The 19,175-nt window shown below is 38.4% G+C and overlaps 1 protein-coding gene across 1 annotated transcript; it reads left to right on the top strand.

The window, feature by feature from the left end:
- The first annotated feature begins 450 nt into the window (after positions 1–450).
- On the top strand, positions 451–11,529 carry LOC121957024 (NLR family CARD domain-containing protein 3-like). Its single transcript, XM_042505512.1, has 13 exons — positions 451–564; positions 1,042–1,306; positions 1,776–1,937; positions 2,051–2,103; positions 2,243–2,479; positions 3,634–5,512; positions 6,122–6,295; positions 6,693–6,860; positions 7,180–7,353; positions 8,207–8,380; positions 8,743–8,916; positions 9,059–9,108; positions 9,881–11,529. The coding sequence occupies exons 2-13, from the start codon at positions 1,074–1,076 to the stop codon at positions 10,393–10,395; spliced, it is 3,993 nt and encodes a 1,330-aa protein (XP_042361446.1). The 5' UTR covers positions 451–564; positions 1,042–1,073; the 3' UTR covers positions 10,396–11,529.
- The last annotated feature ends 7,646 nt before the right edge of the window (positions 11,530–19,175 follow it).

Genomic DNA, 19,175 nt, shown 5'->3' with positions numbered 1-19,175 from the left:
AAACACTTTCCTGGCCATGATCATGATCATCTGATCATATCTCAGAAACAGAAATGGAGACATATGATCAGGTACTGTGTCACTGATCTTGGGTGCACACCCTGAAACTGTCCCGATTGTAGCTGTAGGAAGATGTGTGTGAAGCGTGCATGTTTTCAGAGACATGGATGTAAACTACAGTTGTAACCTCTATTGATTTTTGGAGGAATACGGAGGCGGTAATTCTACTCTTGGAAAATCTTAAAGAAGACTAATAATTCTGCATCATGTGTCAAGTAAACAGTTTTCAGTGAAATACCATTTTAAGTCAGTCCTTTGGAATCAGAGTTTCCGTGTTGTAATAGATGCATTCCTTTCCCTCTCTATCTCTCCACCCTCCTTCCTGCAACTCACACACACTCAAAATTCACACACAGCTTGGTCCGCCCACCAACTGTTGGGCTTCCTGTGTCTGATCAAAGTTGTCTTTTGTATTTGCAGTATTGTTCACTGTTGATACACCCTAATGGAAACGCAACATGCTCATTTCCTGCTGCAGCTTACCACAGGACCTCTGACAGAAAGGTAAAACTACCTAATTGAATGTATCTGTGCCTGTTTGTGTGAAAATAGATATTTAAACGTATCCCGAAAAATGCAGATGATTAGTTAAGTTAAATATTTTACATAGTTTCAGTAAAATCAAAAGCATCAAGAGTTGTTTAAGAGTTTTGAAGAATGAAAATACAAACCAGGCAGACTTTTACTTTCAACACAAGAAGTTTGTTATTGTGTGCACTAATGTGAATAAAACAACTTACAACTGTTACAAATCTACTGAATCACATATAAGACCCCTTTTGTATCAAGTTAATCATAAACACAAAATGGATGCAGATCAAAAACATTTTTGATATTTTACTTTTACTTTCAAGGCAATGCGTATCTATTGACCCTGTGCAAAACGAAAGTAAGTTTTGCGGTTCTGAGGGTAGCTATATTTGTAGCTGAACATGTTATTTGTCCAAATTTGTTGGCATTTAAATATCTTCCAAATCACAGATTCACTGCGCTGACACTGAAGAAACAACGTCATGGGGGGCAAAAGCTCTGCGCACCAGAGGGATAAACACAAGGAACATGACAGTTACAAACCTGACCGAAAGAAAGATGATGTTTCTACCATAGAGAAAAGAAGTCCATCTCTACAGGAGGAGGGGCGAGCCTTAGAGGGGACAACAGAAAAGGAGACTTCAAGGAAAAGCAAGAAGAACCAGAAAGAAGAAACTTCCTCTGAGAAACGCAGTTGTAGTGAAAAGAGCAGCATGTATGTATACAGAAAATTGCAGAATAATATTCAAATTAAATATCTAACATAGCTTTTTGGTAAAACCAACAGCATCAAGACTTGTTTCAGAGTTTTGAGGAATAAAAATACAAATCAGACAAACTCTGCTTTTACTTGCAACACAAGAAGGTTGTTATTGCGTGTTTTGGCATGAAAAAAAAACTTGCAACTGTTAGAAATTTACTGCATCACATTTAAGGCCCTTTTGGTATCAAATTAATTATTAATACAAAGTGGATGCAGATTAAAAATGTTCTTGTTTTTTACTTTCACTTTCAAAGCAGTTTGTATCTATCAACCCTCTACAAAATGAAACCAAGATTTGCTGTTCTCAGGACAGCTATGTTTGTAGTGGAGTATGTTATTTGTTCAAACTAGTTGACATTTTAATACTTTCAAAATGAGAAATTGTAGTGAAAAGTAGTGAAACATCTTTTCTCCTCCAAAGACCGCCATCTCTGCAGAAGGAGGGAGAAGCTTTAAAGGAGACAACACAAGAGGAGACTTCAAGGAGGCAAGAAGGAGAAACTTCCTCTGAAAAAAGCGGTCGTAGTGAGAGGAGCAGTGCTCTGGCACGTGAATACCCTGTTGATAAAGTTAACAACCCGAGGTAAGACACTAAAACAGTACTAGTATGTGTACATAAATGACAATTGCTACCAATACATGTAGTTCTAAATGTTGCTAACTGTTAACTCTTACATTGTTTTTGCTATTTATCAGTCCATGCCACTCTGAAACCAGTGATTCTACTTCAGCCACAACAGAAGAGAAAGGTGAGTTCAAGTTTGAGAATCACATCTTGATTTCACTTGCTGATTATAAAATACTGCATCACGAAAATATGCACATTATTAAATTCTGTCAAAATATGATAACTTGACATTGTCTTTGTTTTTTGAATCTTTACTAAAGAAGCTGACTGGGTGGACAACAACAGGGCTAAGCTTATTCAGAACGTTACTTTAGTGATAACAATAGCGGATCAGATGTTCCAGCAGAACTTGATGCATAAAGAGATGTACGACAACATCAAGGCCGCCAGGACCACCCAGCAGCAGATGCGAGAGCTCTACAAGACCCTCACAACTGTAACAGCCAAATCTGCCTTCTATAACATCCTCCGGGACATTCAGCCGGAGACATGTGAAAGTACGTGAGGTCTTTTTTAAGAGTTTTTAAAAAAATATGCAAAAGCATGCACAATCAGACAATTAAAATATTAGGTGATGGACAAGAGATCAGTCAGTAGATGCTTCCACAAAGGTGACTTTTTGAAGCTTAAGTCTTCATCAGATGTCAGGTGAAGAGCATGTTGCTCAAAATGTCACCTTTGTGGTATGGGAGCATATTCTAGTGTGTGGACTCTGATCTTTATGTCATTTCATCAGTTCTGATGTTTAGAATGGTTAGTGTTGTAATAACCCGACTTGTGCAACCATGACAGATAGTATTCAGCCATAAAACATTGACCAAGGTCTATGTGATAGCACAGTTTTGTAATAAAACATTGTTGCAATTTAATGCATTAGTAACAAGATCAAATGTTGTGATGGATGAACTGATTCTTTTCACAGAATTGGTTGCTTTGAATTGATGTATATAAATGTATCAGACCCTTTGAACCTTTCAAGTTTTGATACTTTTGCAAAATATGTATTCATTTCTCACACTCCATAAAAATTACATTTGACACACCACAAAACTTTAATAAGGAGAAAATATTAATTTAAATGCATAGATTCAGCAACCACCTTGTTTGTAGTTAGTTCTGTAAGCTCAAGATTTGTTGTTCTTTGAGGGGCAAGAAGTAGACATCCCTCCACAGCCTTGTGCTGCACTGATGTAGTGTCAGAATAATCCGAATAATTAGGTCCTGTTCATATTTCATGGCTAACCTGTTTGTTTGATTGTTGTTTCTGATTCTGTGTTATTTAAATGCTCTGATCAATAAGATACAACACATCTTTGTAGCATCCATTTTTTTCACATTACAACTTAAAGCTCATTAGCACACCAAAGTTGGAAAAATGGTCATTTGAGGAGCGTGTGAATGCACTATTGGCCTTGAGGTCTCAACACTAGGCTGATTTAATTGGTCCTCACTTGTTCATTCGGTGCTGTTTCTGCACCACATTATGACACATTACGGATGTATAATCCCTTGTATGTACTGGACACTAAAAAGAGTCGATCAAAAAGATTATTGTGTTTAGTTTTTGCACCATCACTAGTAGACAGTTCAGAATACTGATGTGGTCTTTAAGAAACTGTTCTGATTATGTTTTGATACTCTTTCATTGCAGCGGAAGATGTCATCAAGGAAGTCATCACAAAGCACAAAGCATATCTCAGGGAAAAGTTCAGATTTGAGTTTGAAGGCACTGATAAAGATCACAAGGATGCAAAATCATTGGACAAAATTTACACTGAGCTTCACATTATACAGGGAGAGAGTGAACGTATCAATGCAGAACATGAGATCTGGGAGATTCAAGATAAGGCGAGGTGTCAAACAGCAGAGGGCACGAAAATCAATTGCAATGATATCTTTACAAGTACACCAGAAATTAGGGCTTCATCTGGGCAAGACGGAGGTGAAGTGAGAGCTATCAGGACAGTGATGACAAAAGGAATTGCCGGCATTGGAAAAACTGTCTCTGTGAAGAAGTTCATCCTTGACTGGGCAGATGGGAGAGCCAATCAGGACTTGGACTTCATCTTTGTGCTACCATTCAGGGAGCTAAATCTGGTCACAGAAGAACAGTTTAGCCTTGTCACACTTGTGAGAGAATTCCATCCAGAACTTAAGAGCATAGCAGTTGCAAGAATATTTGCTAATCACAAAGTTCTGTTCATTTTTGATGGTCTCGATGAAAGCCAGCTTCAACTGAACTTTGAAAAAACCAGAAGACTGACAGATGTCAGCAAGGAATCATCAGTGGACACTCTGGTGACCAACCTAATCCGGGAGCATCTCCTGCCCTCTGCTCTCGTCTGGATTACTTCAAGACCAGGGGCCATTCAGCGCATCCCTCGCAAGCATGTATACCAGTGGACTGAGGTCAGAGGATTTAATGATCCACAAAAAATAGAGTACTTCAGGAAGAGAGTTGAGGACAAGGCCGTTGCCGAGAGAATCATCAACAATATTACGATGTCCCGGAGCTTGTACATCATGTGTCACATACCCATATTTTGTTGGATTGCGGCAAAAGTTCTTGCGTACTTGCTGCTCAAAATGGACAAGAATCAAGATGAAGACATAAAGATACCTACAACTCTCACTGAGATGTACACGCACTTCCTTTGCATTCAAATGCAGGTAGCCGCAGAAAAATACGAACATAAGGATGAGTCAGAAGAGATTTTAGAGTCGAATGAAGGATTCATTTTTAAATTGGGCAGAATGGCATTTGAGCATTTGAATGAAGGCAAAATCATATTTACTGGCAATGATCTAAAAAACTATGGCATTGACATACACAAAGCTGGAGTTCAGTGCGGGTTGTGCACGGAGATATTCAAAGAAGAGAGTGTCTTCAACAGAAAGAAACTCTACTGCTTCGTGCATCTGACAGTCCAGGAGTACTTTGCTGCTCTCTTTGTGTACCGCAGCTTTGCAAGAAAGAAAATTGATTCTGTAAGCCTCATGGATTATCTCCTCAGAGGGTCTGTTGAGGAACTGAAGTCTACCTTGGATGCAGATCCAGTTGATTTACCTTTGGATGAGTTGATAGAAATTTCAATTGCTAATTCAACTCTGAGAAACACAGGAGAACTAGACATGTTCCTTCGGTTCCTTATTGGCATGTCCCTACAATCAACACAAGAACTGCTTCAAGGCCTGATTCAGCAGGAAGAGGAACACTCTGCAGTTGTCGTGGAAATAAGGAAAAGTCTGTTAGAAATAGATTTAGGGGACTGCTCACCTGAAAGATGCCTGAACCTTGTTCACTGCCTGATTGAGCTGAAAGACAGTTCTCTTCACGATACTGTGCAGAAGTTTCTGAAACCAGATCACGTCCCAGAAACACAGCTCACCCCAGTTCAGTGCTCAGCTCTGGCCGATGCAATTCTAATGTCAAATACACCTCTTGATGAGTTCAACATGAAGAAATACAGACCAACAGAAAAAGGTATTTTCAGGCTTCTCCCAGCTGTGAGGAACAGCAGAAAAGTGAGGTGAGATGTTTACCAAACAGTAGTATATTTGTGTTACATGCAATCACTCTGTCAAGGAGCACCTATGGGAATATGACAAAGAAAAAACAAAGACGAGCGAAAAAACAAACAAAATAAAAGTAGGGGAGAAAAACCTAGATGGGTGGAAAAAAAGAGAAAGAAAAAGATTGGGGAGACAAAAATAGGTGGAAAAAAATGGAGGGGAGAAGTACTAAAAAAAAAACAAAAAAAAAAAACTCAAGCATTCTCCTAAGAATATTTTGGGTTCACCTTATTTAAATTGTCTAAAAAGGAAAGGACACAAGGCTGCTACAGTATAACCACGCAGACCTCTTGACAAATCGGACACAAAAGTTTCTCGGGAAAATGCAAAAGTAATTATCTTTATATTTTTCAACCATCAATTTTTTTTCCTCCTCTCATGTGCCGTAGGGGCTCCAAACTTTTAGAATAGAATAGAAATGTTTTATTTTAATTGTTTAATTTAGTAAAAACAAACATACAATAAAGCAAAACAGATGTTGTGTGCCATGGGACCTAAATGATAGGATTACTTTAATACACATGTTGGTTTCAAAACTTTACCTGATCTTTTTTAATTCTCTGCAGGATCTCAGGGGTGTGTCTCCAAAGATGGCTTTGTGAAACAATCTCCTCAGCTCTTCGAATGCCAAACTCTGTGCTAACTGAACTACACCTGACGAACACTAACTTCTATGAGAACACTGTAGACACCTTCATTGATGGGCTGCTCAACTCTCAGTGTGAACTTGAAGCTTTGAGGTGAGTAAAGCCATCATTAATTGTATTGTGTTGCTACTTGTTTTTTCTTCTCTGTTGTTTTTTAGTGCATTCTAGCCATACATTTGTGTAAAAAGTGAAATATATAAAAAAGAGGTCATTTTTCTACATTTAACTGTGCTTCTGTGTTTTATCCTGTAGGATTAATACACAAAAACAGATAATGTGCATACAGATAGTCAACCTAGGATGAGGCTATACATAAGACATTAATGTTAAACTGCATACACCTTCAGTCAGTGTTGGTCATGCCAGCAGCATGGCCTTAGGGAAGGCAATGTTGGCTGGTCTGTCAACCTGTCAGTTGGTCAGTTAACCCTTTTGTCCAGAAACATTTATACATGCATTCATGTGACAGATTTCATGTGCTTTTGTGTAGTCTCTCAGGTAGAGGGCACTCATCAACACAGTGTGAAAGTATGGCATCAGCAGTCAAATTGTTCCTCCCAAATCTAAAAGAACTGGAGCTGAGTGAAAACATACTGGAACATTTTTTATGCCCTTTTCTTTCTGTTGGGCTATGCAGCCCTAAACTGGAGAAGCTCAGGTAAGTTTCACACAACTTCCCTCAAAAAATTAAGTAAGAATAAAAGGTTCTTGGCCATGTCATTTGGCAGAAATGCTCTACAAAAACATGGTCCACATCGTTAAATTGCTGTCCTGCTAAAAAATGCCAGTCCAGTTGTCTGAATAAGTAATTCTTGATAGATGTATCATTGTTGTTAAAGCTCTAATCCTGAAACCACTATGCAGCTAGCTGATGTCAACTTATTTTGGATCATGAATCAGTTTGGTAGAGACAGACAGTACAACCAATTTCTGTATTTCTTAACATAATGGCATTTTTATCATCTCTGCACCAAAAGACTGAACAAAAATTCTAGGATTACAGAAATCTGCAGGGAACTGGTGACAGCACTCACATCGAACCCAAGTAACCTCCGAGAGCTGGAATTGAATTACACCATTTTTAAAGATGCGGAAATGAAGATTCTCTCTACTTGGCTGCTGAATGAAAACTGCACTCTGGAGGTACTGAGGTATGTACAAGATTGTTGAAAACATTCAAAATAGAAAAAGAATGAACCGAAATATACACCGCTCAGCCAAAACATTAAAACCACTGATGTGACGTGAATACCTTCAGTTATTTTGGTACCTTGAAATGTTTCTCTGGGAAACTTTGAGTCCTGGCATTTATATGGATTTTACTTAACATGCACCACCCCCTCAGACACCATCGGAGATCAAGTACACCCATCAGTGTCAGTGGCCCCCCAATAGGACAATGCACCATGTCACACTGTAAAAACTAGCCCAAGGAATATGACAAGGAGCTCAAGGCATCAATCTGGCCTCCAAATTCCCCAGATGCCAATCCCATTGAGCCTCCGTGGCATGTGGTGGTACCCCAGAGGTCCTGTGTCCATGTCTTGACAGGTCAGATGCCGCACCAGATCAGACTTGGCTCTGACCTCGAGGCATGGACACAGGACCTCTGGGTTGTGAGGTGAGGTACCACCTTCCCAAAGATAAACATCATATAAACTATATACAATTTAAAAGAATTAACCCAAACTATTAATTTCTGCAAATTTTAAAGCTTTATTATGTAACTAATTAAGTAACCCGTGTGTGTTTATACCTGTGTCTATTTGGTTTGATTTGATTTGATTTTTGTCCGTCTGGTTTGTGCCTACTTGTCTCATGTATTTTCATTTGTAAATTTTAGTACTGACCACTGAATGTACTGTTCTCAAAACTGTTGATTAAAAAAAATATATACAAAAAATAAATAAGATAAACCTGGAAAAAAAATCATCATCTTACCTGGGAGTGTATCACAGTGGCAGCAGTTTGAACTAAATATATATTCCTGCGTTTGTCTTTCAGTCTCAGACATAATAGACTCACTGAGGATGGCTGTAAGACTTTGGCCTCAGCACTCGGCTCCATATCTTCCCGCCTGACGGAGCTGGACCTCAGCTACAATGACCTGCAGGACTCAGGAGTGATGGCGCTCTGTGACGCTCTGATAAACCAACACTGTGTTTTGAAAACACTCAGGTCAGTGTAATAAATAGCTCTTATTCACTTTCACTTTACTATTTGATATAAACGGATTCTGCATTTTGAAATTGCCAACACAGCAGTATTGTTCCTCTATACAGCCTTAAAAAGGAGTTTCAAATTTACCTCTAAACATAATTTCTCTATGTAGAGGGTACACAAGCTTAGCTTACCCTTTGTATTGTTTGCCTCCTGCTTTGAAAGTGTCAGTTTGTGTGATGCATGGTGCTACAAGTCCAAAGGGAGAGCCTGATAAATGACGAATCAAATAGGGGTCATTGTCATGTTAACAAGTGGAAATTGCTGCTGATAAGGGCATGTACCACACACCTAAAATGTCAGTGGTTTGGTTTCTGTAGGCTGTCATTCTGCAAAGTGACAGGAGATGGATGTGCTGCCCTGGCCTCGGCTCTGAGGTCTGACCACTGCAGCCTCAGGGAGCTGGACCTGAGCTTTAATCACCTGACAGGTCGAGGAGTTGAGCTGCTGACCGAAATACAGAGAGATTCACGCTGCAGTCTGGAAAAACTCAAGTATGCTCAAACAGCCTACTGTCTACTGTTCTACTCATATATTACACATTTTTATTATTCAAGATTCACTTTGTTTGAGTATAAGTGTCTATGCAACAATATTTTTGATGTTGTTCCCTGCTGTCTCTCTATTTACCATCAGTGTGGACCAAAATGAAGAATATTGGTTTGACCCAAAGCTACTGAGAAAGTGTAAGAATATGATTAATTATATTTTTTAATATATTATTTTATAATGATACTATAAATGTGATGAAATAAATTGACAGCTTCATTTGAAAACCTAAATAAAAGCTTCAAATGTTAAAAAACAAAAAAGAGAATGCACAATGGAGTTGAATAGCAGTAGCACATTCATGGATTAGCTTGATTACCTGTGGACTTTTGTCCTGTTATCACAGATATCCGTTTTATCACAGAACATGTTAGGGTTTTTTTAGGATTATTTTTTGGGGATTAATGCCTTTAATGGACAGGACAGCTTAAGTGTGAAAGGGGGCGAGAGAAAGGGAGTGACATGCAGCAAAAGCTCCAAGCTGGAATTGGACCCGCGGCTGCTGCGGCAAGGACACTACCTCTATATGTGGGGCACCACTCTATCCACTGAGCCACCAGGCGCCCCAGAACCTGTTGTTTTTTTTTATTGCAGTGTCGTGTTTACAGGTTAGAACAGCCACACAGCCTGCAAGAGCAGCGCTGCTCAAGAGCAGCTTGGCTGCGGCTTAGCTGCAGCACATTTAGAGACATAAAGTCTTGCGGATTTTGTCTACGTGACTCGTGTGGTTTTCAGCATAATAGAAAGGGAAAGTGGTCTTTTGATAGTTGTATTGACTCTATTCCAATGTCTTAATCTGTTGACTGTGATGTAAGACACCTCTTATTTAATGATACTTAAACAATCAGAGATCACACTTACACAGCAAAAATACTCCGCTAAATAACTGCTCTTTCTTTTTGATTTCAGATGCCTGTGATCTGACACTGGACCCCAACACAGCGGGCGTGACTATAATTTTGAGTGAAGAGAACAAAAAGGCAACATATGTTAGTGAGAAGCAGCCATATCCTGAAAATCCAGACAGATTTGCTACTTTTCAAGTGCTGTGTGAGGAGGGTCTGACCGGGCGCCATTACTGGGAGGTCGAGTGTGTTAAAGCTAATGTTGGAGTGGCGTACAAAAGTATAGACAGGATGGGAGACTGTACAGGAGACTATACTTTGGGACATAATGAAAAGTCTTGGTGCTGGTTTGGTAACGGCTCCTTTAATCACAACAATTCTTGTCAGCACTTCGATCGAAGAACATACAGAGATACCATAGGAGTGTATCTGGACTGGCCAGCTGGTATTTTGTCCTTTTTTGAGGTCTCCTCTGGAACAGTGATCCACCTGTACACAGTCTGTACAACTTTCACTGAGCCACTCCATCCTGGTTTCAATTTACTTGAGGGATCAATTCACCTCTGTAAACTAAAGTAACCACAAATCTTTGTGAAAACATTAGATGTATAACTAAATAGAGCTATACTCCCTGCTGGCTACATGCAATACATGTTGTCCAATAATTTCATGTTAGAACAAATCTTAACTTTTGTCAAAGATAAGGCTAACATACAGTTTTGAAAATATGGGTCTGAGGGTTCCCAAATAATAAACACCCATTTTAGGGTCTGATAGGGTCTTTAAAAAAGAACAAAAGGTAAACTTAGACTTTGTAAATATCATAATATGTATCAAAAAAAAAAAAAAAAAATTAAGCCAAATAAAGGCCCATGTCTCACTCCTGTATAAAGTTTGAATATTTTTTATTTGAAAGCATGGTTCCAATAAAAGTCTTAAAATGCACTGAAATTATTCATCAAGTCAACTTTCAAAATTCTTAAAAATGTTCAGACAATTGGAAATAGGATTTGTTTTCTAACTTTGCAACATAAAATCTTAAAATAATTGGCAACTTAAAAAAAACAACTCACTGAGTGCCTCTTGCATTCATGTCAGCACAAAGTCATATCTTGTGTAGCAATACATATTTTGACTGTATATATGCATATAAATTGTATTGCATTGTTTTGTGATGATCAGTTGAGCTGCTAAGAGGGGTCATAGCATGTCATTCCTACTCAATCCAACCATTTTTCTAGTATGGCATATAAAATAGGTGTTCTCTTGTGCTTTTGACAGCAGGTATGCTCCCCCATCAGGGTACATTTCAAACTGGCACAATAACGATTTGTTTGCTTATTCTTTTCACACTGTATGAACTTCCGCAAAAAACAAGCTTGTCTGAATTCCTTCTTACAGTTCTCTTTTCTTATCTTATTGTATCTACTTTCATTTTGATAACTGACAGGCCAGAACTTGTTCATCTGCAAGTTTCCTGCTTGAATGTGATTTTTATCATCTTTTCAGGTCAGCTAATAGAAAAAAAATCCATCAGATAGTACAGTGACACATATGAAATAAATTTTGATCTGCTAACATCTAATCTTTTTTATTACACTTCTGATATCTGGTAGAAATGTAAAATGAAATCATTGACACAGAGAAGGACACTTTTGCCCCTGTTCCTTTTTTATACGTTTGCCTGCAAAATAAAAACAGTATTGAAGCATTTTTCTTTGTGTGCGTATATATTGATTCTGGCGAACAAAAAAATCTTAAACAGAGTTTTCTGACCCTGACTGAATGTCGAAAGTGGCAGTTGCTGTTAAAATACATAGACAGCCACCACCCAACTTCCCTCTTCCCACAGGTTTCATTCTGCACCGTAAGACACTATGTACGCACATAGATTAAACTGAAAGTAGTCAACACAGCAGAGTGTGGCAAACGTTTAATTTCAAAATGTTTTGCACTGTTTCGCTTTGGTTTCCTTGAAACAGTGTACAACAAGCTTTCTCCCGTTTGATGGGTGTGTTACATGTGTTTCCCAATCAGCAGCTATATGAACTACATGTCACCTAAATCTTTACTTATTGTACTTACATGTTTTGTTTACATTTCACACATGCATTGGTTATGCAAGTATGTTTTCCATATCAAAAAGCCTTATGAGCAGAACAGCAGAGTTTAACCCTGCAGTTTTATAAGGCAGAGTGCCTGTGAAACACTACAGTTTCTGTTTGAATAAAATTTTTGCAAGATCTTGTAGGGGCTGAACATAGCCTACACAGACACACCCCCAGCAACAGTGGACTCGCCCTGTCGTCTTTTCTTTTTTGATTATTTTCAATTTGTTATCAGATCTAATAAATAAATAGCGTGTGTTTAAATATTAACAAATAAATGCAAAGTTGGATAATTTAAAATTTAGAAAAAAGCCATGATTTGTTTGTTGGCTGTCTGTTGGACAACATGACAGTTTATCAAAAGTGAAGCCAAACATCTTGATCGCCCCCTGCTGGCTGGCTACAGTATAGGCCATAAACCCAGTTTTTCCCCAGGATGCTGCTACCATGAAATCAACAAATGCACATGGTGGGATAACCACACCTGGTTATGTTGAAGCTACAGCAGCACGTGGCAACCAACACTGGAACGTCAACAAACTCGCATAGTGGCACAGATAGGATTAGGGGAGGGAGGCACATGGTAAGGTGTATACAAAAATCATCACATTCACACAGGAAGTGAACAGCGGATTCTGCATTAAAGTCTGTTGTTTGTTGGACCCATGCACCACCTCTCTCTTTTGCCAACAGCTGTGTGCCTATCTTAATTGATACCATCCAGTGGCATTCTCATGGATGTATTATAGTGATGTCAGGCATTCTGTGTGCATGTGAAAGGCCTTTTGGCGTCATGCACTTATGCTGAAAGCAGTAACATTGCAGCGCAGTTTTAGGAGTTCGGCATGAGAAAGAGTTGGAACGGGGCAAGGGTAAAACTAAAACATTGAAAAACATGTCAATTCATTTTTTTCCAAAGATGTTTTCTGTCATTTAAGGTAGTTCTGATCACACTGACCTATGTGCAAGTGCTCTTTAATTCTGATAAGTTTGATTGACTGATTGATTGATTGATTGATTGATTAAAACATTTATTTTGAATATGCAATGAACAAAGCAATAAAAAATAGTTTTTAAAACAAAGAGAAGAGAAAACAAAAAACAAGCAAAACAATAAAAAACCCTACTACCTACTTGATTCTATTAAAACAGTTGATGTTTTGATTGACAGCTGTGTTTGCCAATTGGTATGCTCGCCATCAATAACATTGCTCGTGATTGGGCGGCTGTGTGGGCGGGAACTCGATACAGGGGAGATCGCTACTGCGCAGACGCTGGTTTTAAATAACGTCACAGCCCAAACTCAGCGGTATGGTTTTACTGTGAGTCGCTTTTTAGTGAAACAAGCAAAAATGGATATACAACGGCACAGCAATGGAGCAGCACAGCGACAGACTAAAAAAGACAACGATATGACAGCGATTTTACTTCCTGATCTTTTTTTTTTTCGTAAAAAATGGGCTAACTAGTGTAGAGGACGACGCTAACTTTGCTAGCAAAGAGGGCGACAGTAACCATCACCAGCAAATGCCAGTAACAGCTAACGTAGCTACGAATTCATCTGTCCCACTTAGACATGAACCAAACCAGCATCAAAGAAGACTTCAGAATCAGATACTGAAGCAGAAAACCACGACCCAGCCGTGACAGCTACCTGTTCAGCTGCTGCACCTCTGGGACCCGAGTCCAACACCGACACAGCGACGGCCGACCAGCCGCCCGGCAGTGACACTAAAGCGGACGGCAGAGAGCCGGAGGCGCCGGCAGGTAGGCTACCATTGAAGCAGCAACATATTTAGCAGTTAGCCTAGTCAGTGTCGGTGTTGGCTGTTAACTTTTTTGTCTACCTGTCACCATGACTATTGGACTCTAAAATGTTTCAGACACTGGTTTGTGAGTCAAGTGTATCTGACAGCCTCTTGCATGTAATACCATGTTTTGGTTGGTTGCTAATGGTAATTTACAACCCTGCTTTTACTTTGTATCTATCTTTTTCAAGCATACTTCTTAGCTGATCTTTTCCCCCATAAATCATTAATTCAAGCTTTTTTGTGGCTCAGGGGACTCTGCATTTCATCATAATCCTTGCTAATACATACATAGGAAAGGCATAGAAAAAATATCCATTGGAAAAAAAATGGCACGGGCAGATTTGTGTCTCTGTGGTCATTTTTTGTCTCTTTGTGGTTGGTTTGTTTCACTTTGTAATTATTTTGTTATTTTTTGCAGTTATTTCTGCCATTTTTGTGTCGTTGCGCATCTATTTGTAGTTGTTTTGAGTGTCCTGGCAGTCATTTTGAGTCTCTTTGTGGTTGTTTTGCTTTTTTGTATATATTATGAGTATTGTGTCTATTTGCAGCTGGATTTCTATGTAGTTGTTGTGACTCTCTGTAGTCATGGTATGTTTCTATGTGGTTGTTTTGAAAATTTAGGACCATTGAAAATATCTAAAATTTGCTACCATAAAAGAAAATTTCTGGCGAGAAAGTTGCCAGTTTGAATCCAAGTTGCTATACAAATCTTGATGAAGAGAATGAACCTAAACACTGTAAAAACAAACAAACAAGCACACATGGGAACTGTCCCCCGTGCTGTTTGTTTGTCAACCTGTGTTTCTGCTGGTTCCTTTCAGTTGTCAGCAGAGCAGGTGTCTTGTTAGAGTAACTCACTCTGTTGTGTACACACAGACACACAACACACACTCACATCTCTACACTCTGAGATAATGCACATGTGCACACAGATATGACCACACATACACAGGTTTGCTTGTAATTTGGAGTGGCTTACACACTTGTCCCTGGAATTTAGTGTTGCCTTACTTGCCTTAAGTTGAATTTGAGCAAAGAAATAGATAACGCCCTTTTTTTTACGCCATCAAACAAATACAAAAAACATATAAATCTTAGAAAATTCCTGGGATTGTTTTTTAAGACAATGTGAAAAACTGACCTGGAAAAAGCATTTGTTAGTAAATAACTTAAAGAAATGTACAATTTATTATGATGAATCAGGGGTTTGGCACAATTATCCAATATCATAATTGTTTTTTCTGGCCATATAAATGCATCTTTACAACCTGGATCATTAATGTAATAAATATTACACTTCTTTCTAGACTATTTTATAGAATAAACCAGTTTTGATTTTTTTCACAATATTGCACTTTAACAAGGTAGCACAGAGGTATCAACCTAGATGCATGACTGCTTACATACAGTGTCATGTTTCTTGTGTGATGGACAGACAGGCAGATGAGAGGAAACAGCCTAATCTCACATTGCTGCATTTCACACTTTACCTCCATTGCATTCTAATTGTGCAACACTAGAGGGGGATCCTTAACAGGATATAGCATGTCAAGCCAGCTGATGATGCAGGCATGTTGCTTTATTGTGCGTATGTGTGTGTGTTTGTGCAAACAGCCTTTCAAGGCATGTCCTCTTTATATTTGTACCTTGATAAGAAGGAGACTTGTGGACTCACAAAGCCCTACTTCTATTCTCCAGTGAAATTTCAGGGTTGTTTCTGTAAAAGCAGTGTTTTCTGCAGTTTTCTGTAGATATTTTGTTTAAAAAAAGAATGCATGGTATTAAATCATAAGGACATTTTCTTACCTCATGTATAACAGTATCTCAAGAACACAGGGACCTTGGAACAGGTGAAGGCAGATGGACACACAAACACACACTGTAGAAACAAAGAAGCAATAAAAGGAGCTAAGCACCCTTTTAGAAAAGACGACCAAATCCTTCACGCATGAGTCACCTTCTGTTTAAAATGATTTATGCATAATATTTATTCATATTCTCATCTTGATTTACCCATATGTTGTAAAGGTCAGGGCGTATCAACTGTTTTTGAAGCTTAAAAAAGTTGGAGGATCAAAGGAATAATTAAGATTTCCTGGAGGCTGTGTATGGTGTGTCGAGGTTGTTATTGTCCAATCATAGCTTTAGTAACCGTAAGAGGGTTGTCTTATGGTTCATCTTACGCAGGTCTATCGAGCTTTTGGATTTTTTAACATGCTGAGGAGGTATATATTAGGCTGTATCAACCAAAAACACGAGAAAAAAACTGTAAGGAATGTATTGACTTCGTGTTTGTCAGTTGAAATTGCAAACGACAGCATAATAAATTAGCTTACTAACATCTATCTATCTATCTATCTATCTATCTATCTGTCTATCTGTATGTGTATTTGTGTATATGTCATCATTGTATCATGTCACTATGGTTTGAAATTTATATATACATATATATGTGTGTGTGTGTGAGTGTGTATGTGTGTGTGTGTCTCTCTCTCTCTCTCTATATATATATAGAGTATATATATATATACACACACACACACACAAACTTGAATATGCAGAATATAAGTCGAAACATATAGAATAAAGTCAGAGTATATAGACTGAAATTTTAAATATATAGAATGAAAGTCTGAATTTATGTAATAAAGCTGTAATATGTAGGTTGAAATATATAATATGAAAGTTTGACTTATGTAATGAACCTTGAATATGTGGAATGGAAATTAGAATTTATAGAATGAAAGTCGTAATATTTCGAAAACAAATGCAGCGAGCTTCACAGACGAGGCAGTTTCAGCTTGACAGGCATGTTGATACAGAAGGAAACACAGCTTCAACCTCACAAGTGCCCCCCTCAGCAGCCCCCTCTATAAGCTTCAACAGTTCACTGGACATGGCCAAGACACAAGAGGCAGCAATAGAAAAAAATACTTTTTAAATTGGTGTTAAAGAGTGAGATATTCTTTGTAAAAGCAGAAATAGCCACTTGGCACTCTCTTCAAAGCCACCAGACTCCATTGATAAAAAAAGTAACTTTACTGCTGCATTGTTATCGTGTGACTTTGGTGTTTTAAGAAGTTAGTTCTGATCTGAACCTACCATTTAAAATCCTACTCTGTCTGGATAGGTTGGAGCCAGCTCTGCTGCTGGCCACCAGCCCACTGTGGCTCCCTGGATGTATAAAGATAATCAGTCGGACTAACGAACAGACCAGCAAACAGAAAAAGTCTTCCCTAGAGTCATGCCACTGATGTGGCCAAATATTAAGCTGCAGCTGCTTTACTCATCAGCCTCTTTGTATGTGGCTGTTGACAGCAGTTACTTTCATCACCAGACAATCATGCACACCCGCCTGAGGTTGAACATCTGGCATTTCTATTCAGGTTATGCTATTAATGCAATCAAGATTTCCCAATCCATGGTCCTCAAATAAACCCTCTGTAATGGTGTCATAATAACTATTGCTTATTGCCTGGTATATGTGTACATTGGAGTTCAGTGCTCCAAATTGACATTTGAAGTTGCAGTGGTGCACAGGTGAATGTGTGTCCTTTTAAGCAGTTTGGGAGTCTGTTGTCTCTAAGTTTCTCTAATTGTTCATTTGAAAAAAAAAGAAAAGAAAAGATCATTAAAGCTAATCACACAATGCAGGTGTTGCTATTAAGCAGTATTTTTGTTTTTTTAGGTCAGATGACTTTGCAGTCATAAAATAGTGATTTGATCAACATCTGAGTGCAGCAGCATAGGAATAACTGTTTACCTTGGGGTGACATTAAGATGGCATTTATGAGCCACAATTAAATTTATGCTTCTTAGACAATAAAAATGGGTAAATGAGAACAACTAAATGAATTCAGCTATGTCAAAACACAACATAGGTGATCACAGTAAGCAGGACAGGGCTGAACTGAGGTTCACTGAGCTGAAACTCAGCATTGTAACTGGGCAGCACCTGCTGCACTTATTCTTTCCCCTATGAAGACATATTTTTCATTATAAAGACAGTCTTTTCCTATATTGTCAATGATTGTTTTATTGTCATGTAAAATTTTGTGGACCTGTATGTATTGGTATCCACATGAGGCGTTCTAGCTGTTAAAAATGCATTAACAGTCATATCTGCTTACTGTTACCCTAGAGTTTGTTATAAACATTTATCAAATTTTTATATTATGCCTATGAATGCTAAATAGGAGGACTTACAATAACTTTGTTCCACAAGGCAAGCCATCTCCCTTGTTTCCACACTTTATGCTAAGATAAGCTAACCAGCTGCTGGCTGTAGCTTCAAATTTACTGAATAATTATGAGAGTGGTATCAATCTTCTCAGCTACTTCTTGAAAAGAAAGAGCGTAAGTTACTATGTTTAATGCTCATTATCCTTTGTTGTTATTTATAGGTTATTTTACAATGGTGTTACTGGTTTGACCCGCTTAAGATCAAATTGGGCTTTTTAAGGCCCATGGACTACAATATGTTTGTCACCCCTCGTAGATTTTTAAGAAAACAGCATTAAAATATTTTTTGGAATCATGTTGCATGTTGCAAGCATTTTCAGATTTGGCCCACGTAGTGTATTTATGTTGTCTGTACCCCCTTTTAAACAGGGATATAGGGCTGCTATTAAGTCCCCTCTTTGCACTGCTTTTGCATTTTTACACAGCACTAAACAATGTAGGTGTAATGCTGCTTCAGTGTGTGATTTAAGATAACATGCTGGCATCACAGAAGCAAAAAAGGAGTGACACACGTAACACAACAGCATTGACTATTGTGACTATTGACTATAGATAATTCACTCCCACTATTCTGCTATCATACCTTTTACACAGAACAGCGCCATAACAGCATGATATTTCCACCTTGAACAGGTAATTTAAAAGGGTCTTTTTTCTCTTTTAAAAAAAGTATTTATGACATTAAAACAATACACACAAGACTAGCCATTACACTACTTTCCATATCTGGTTTCAAAAGAGGAAAGTTTGTCTGTCTCTGTGTGTGTGTGTGTGTTTGTGTGTGTGTTTGTGCGTGTGCGTGAGCACTTGTACTTCTATGCCTATGCGTGGATGACTATATGTGGAAGTACTTTTAAGTTGGCTCTCATGTTTTTTTGATGTGGCATATATTGCTTCTTCTTGTGTTTGTGACTTGATGATGATGTCGTACACTGTGGAGACAGGTGACAAGTTGTGAGTGGGAAGCGTGTGTGTATTTTTACGTGTGCCAGTGTGTTTTAAAGTGAATTATTTACAGTGACAGGCTGGCTATAGACAACACAGCATTTACAGTAAATGCATGAACAATTGAGCACATCTGAAACCTGAATCATATGGCTCATTTCACCTTTTACCTGCACATGCACGCATACAATGTCTCCTCGCTCACAAAAATACATGCTGAATGCATACACACTCCTGCTTCTGCCCAAAGACA

Source organism: Plectropomus leopardus, chromosome 17, assembly GCF_008729295.1.
Source record: "Plectropomus leopardus isolate mb chromosome 17, YSFRI_Pleo_2.0, whole genome shotgun sequence".
NCBI lineage: Eukaryota > Metazoa > Chordata > Actinopteri > Perciformes > Serranidae > Plectropomus > Plectropomus leopardus.
Note: the sequence above shows the minus strand (reverse complement) of the source record. Positions and strands in the feature narration are given on the sequence as shown.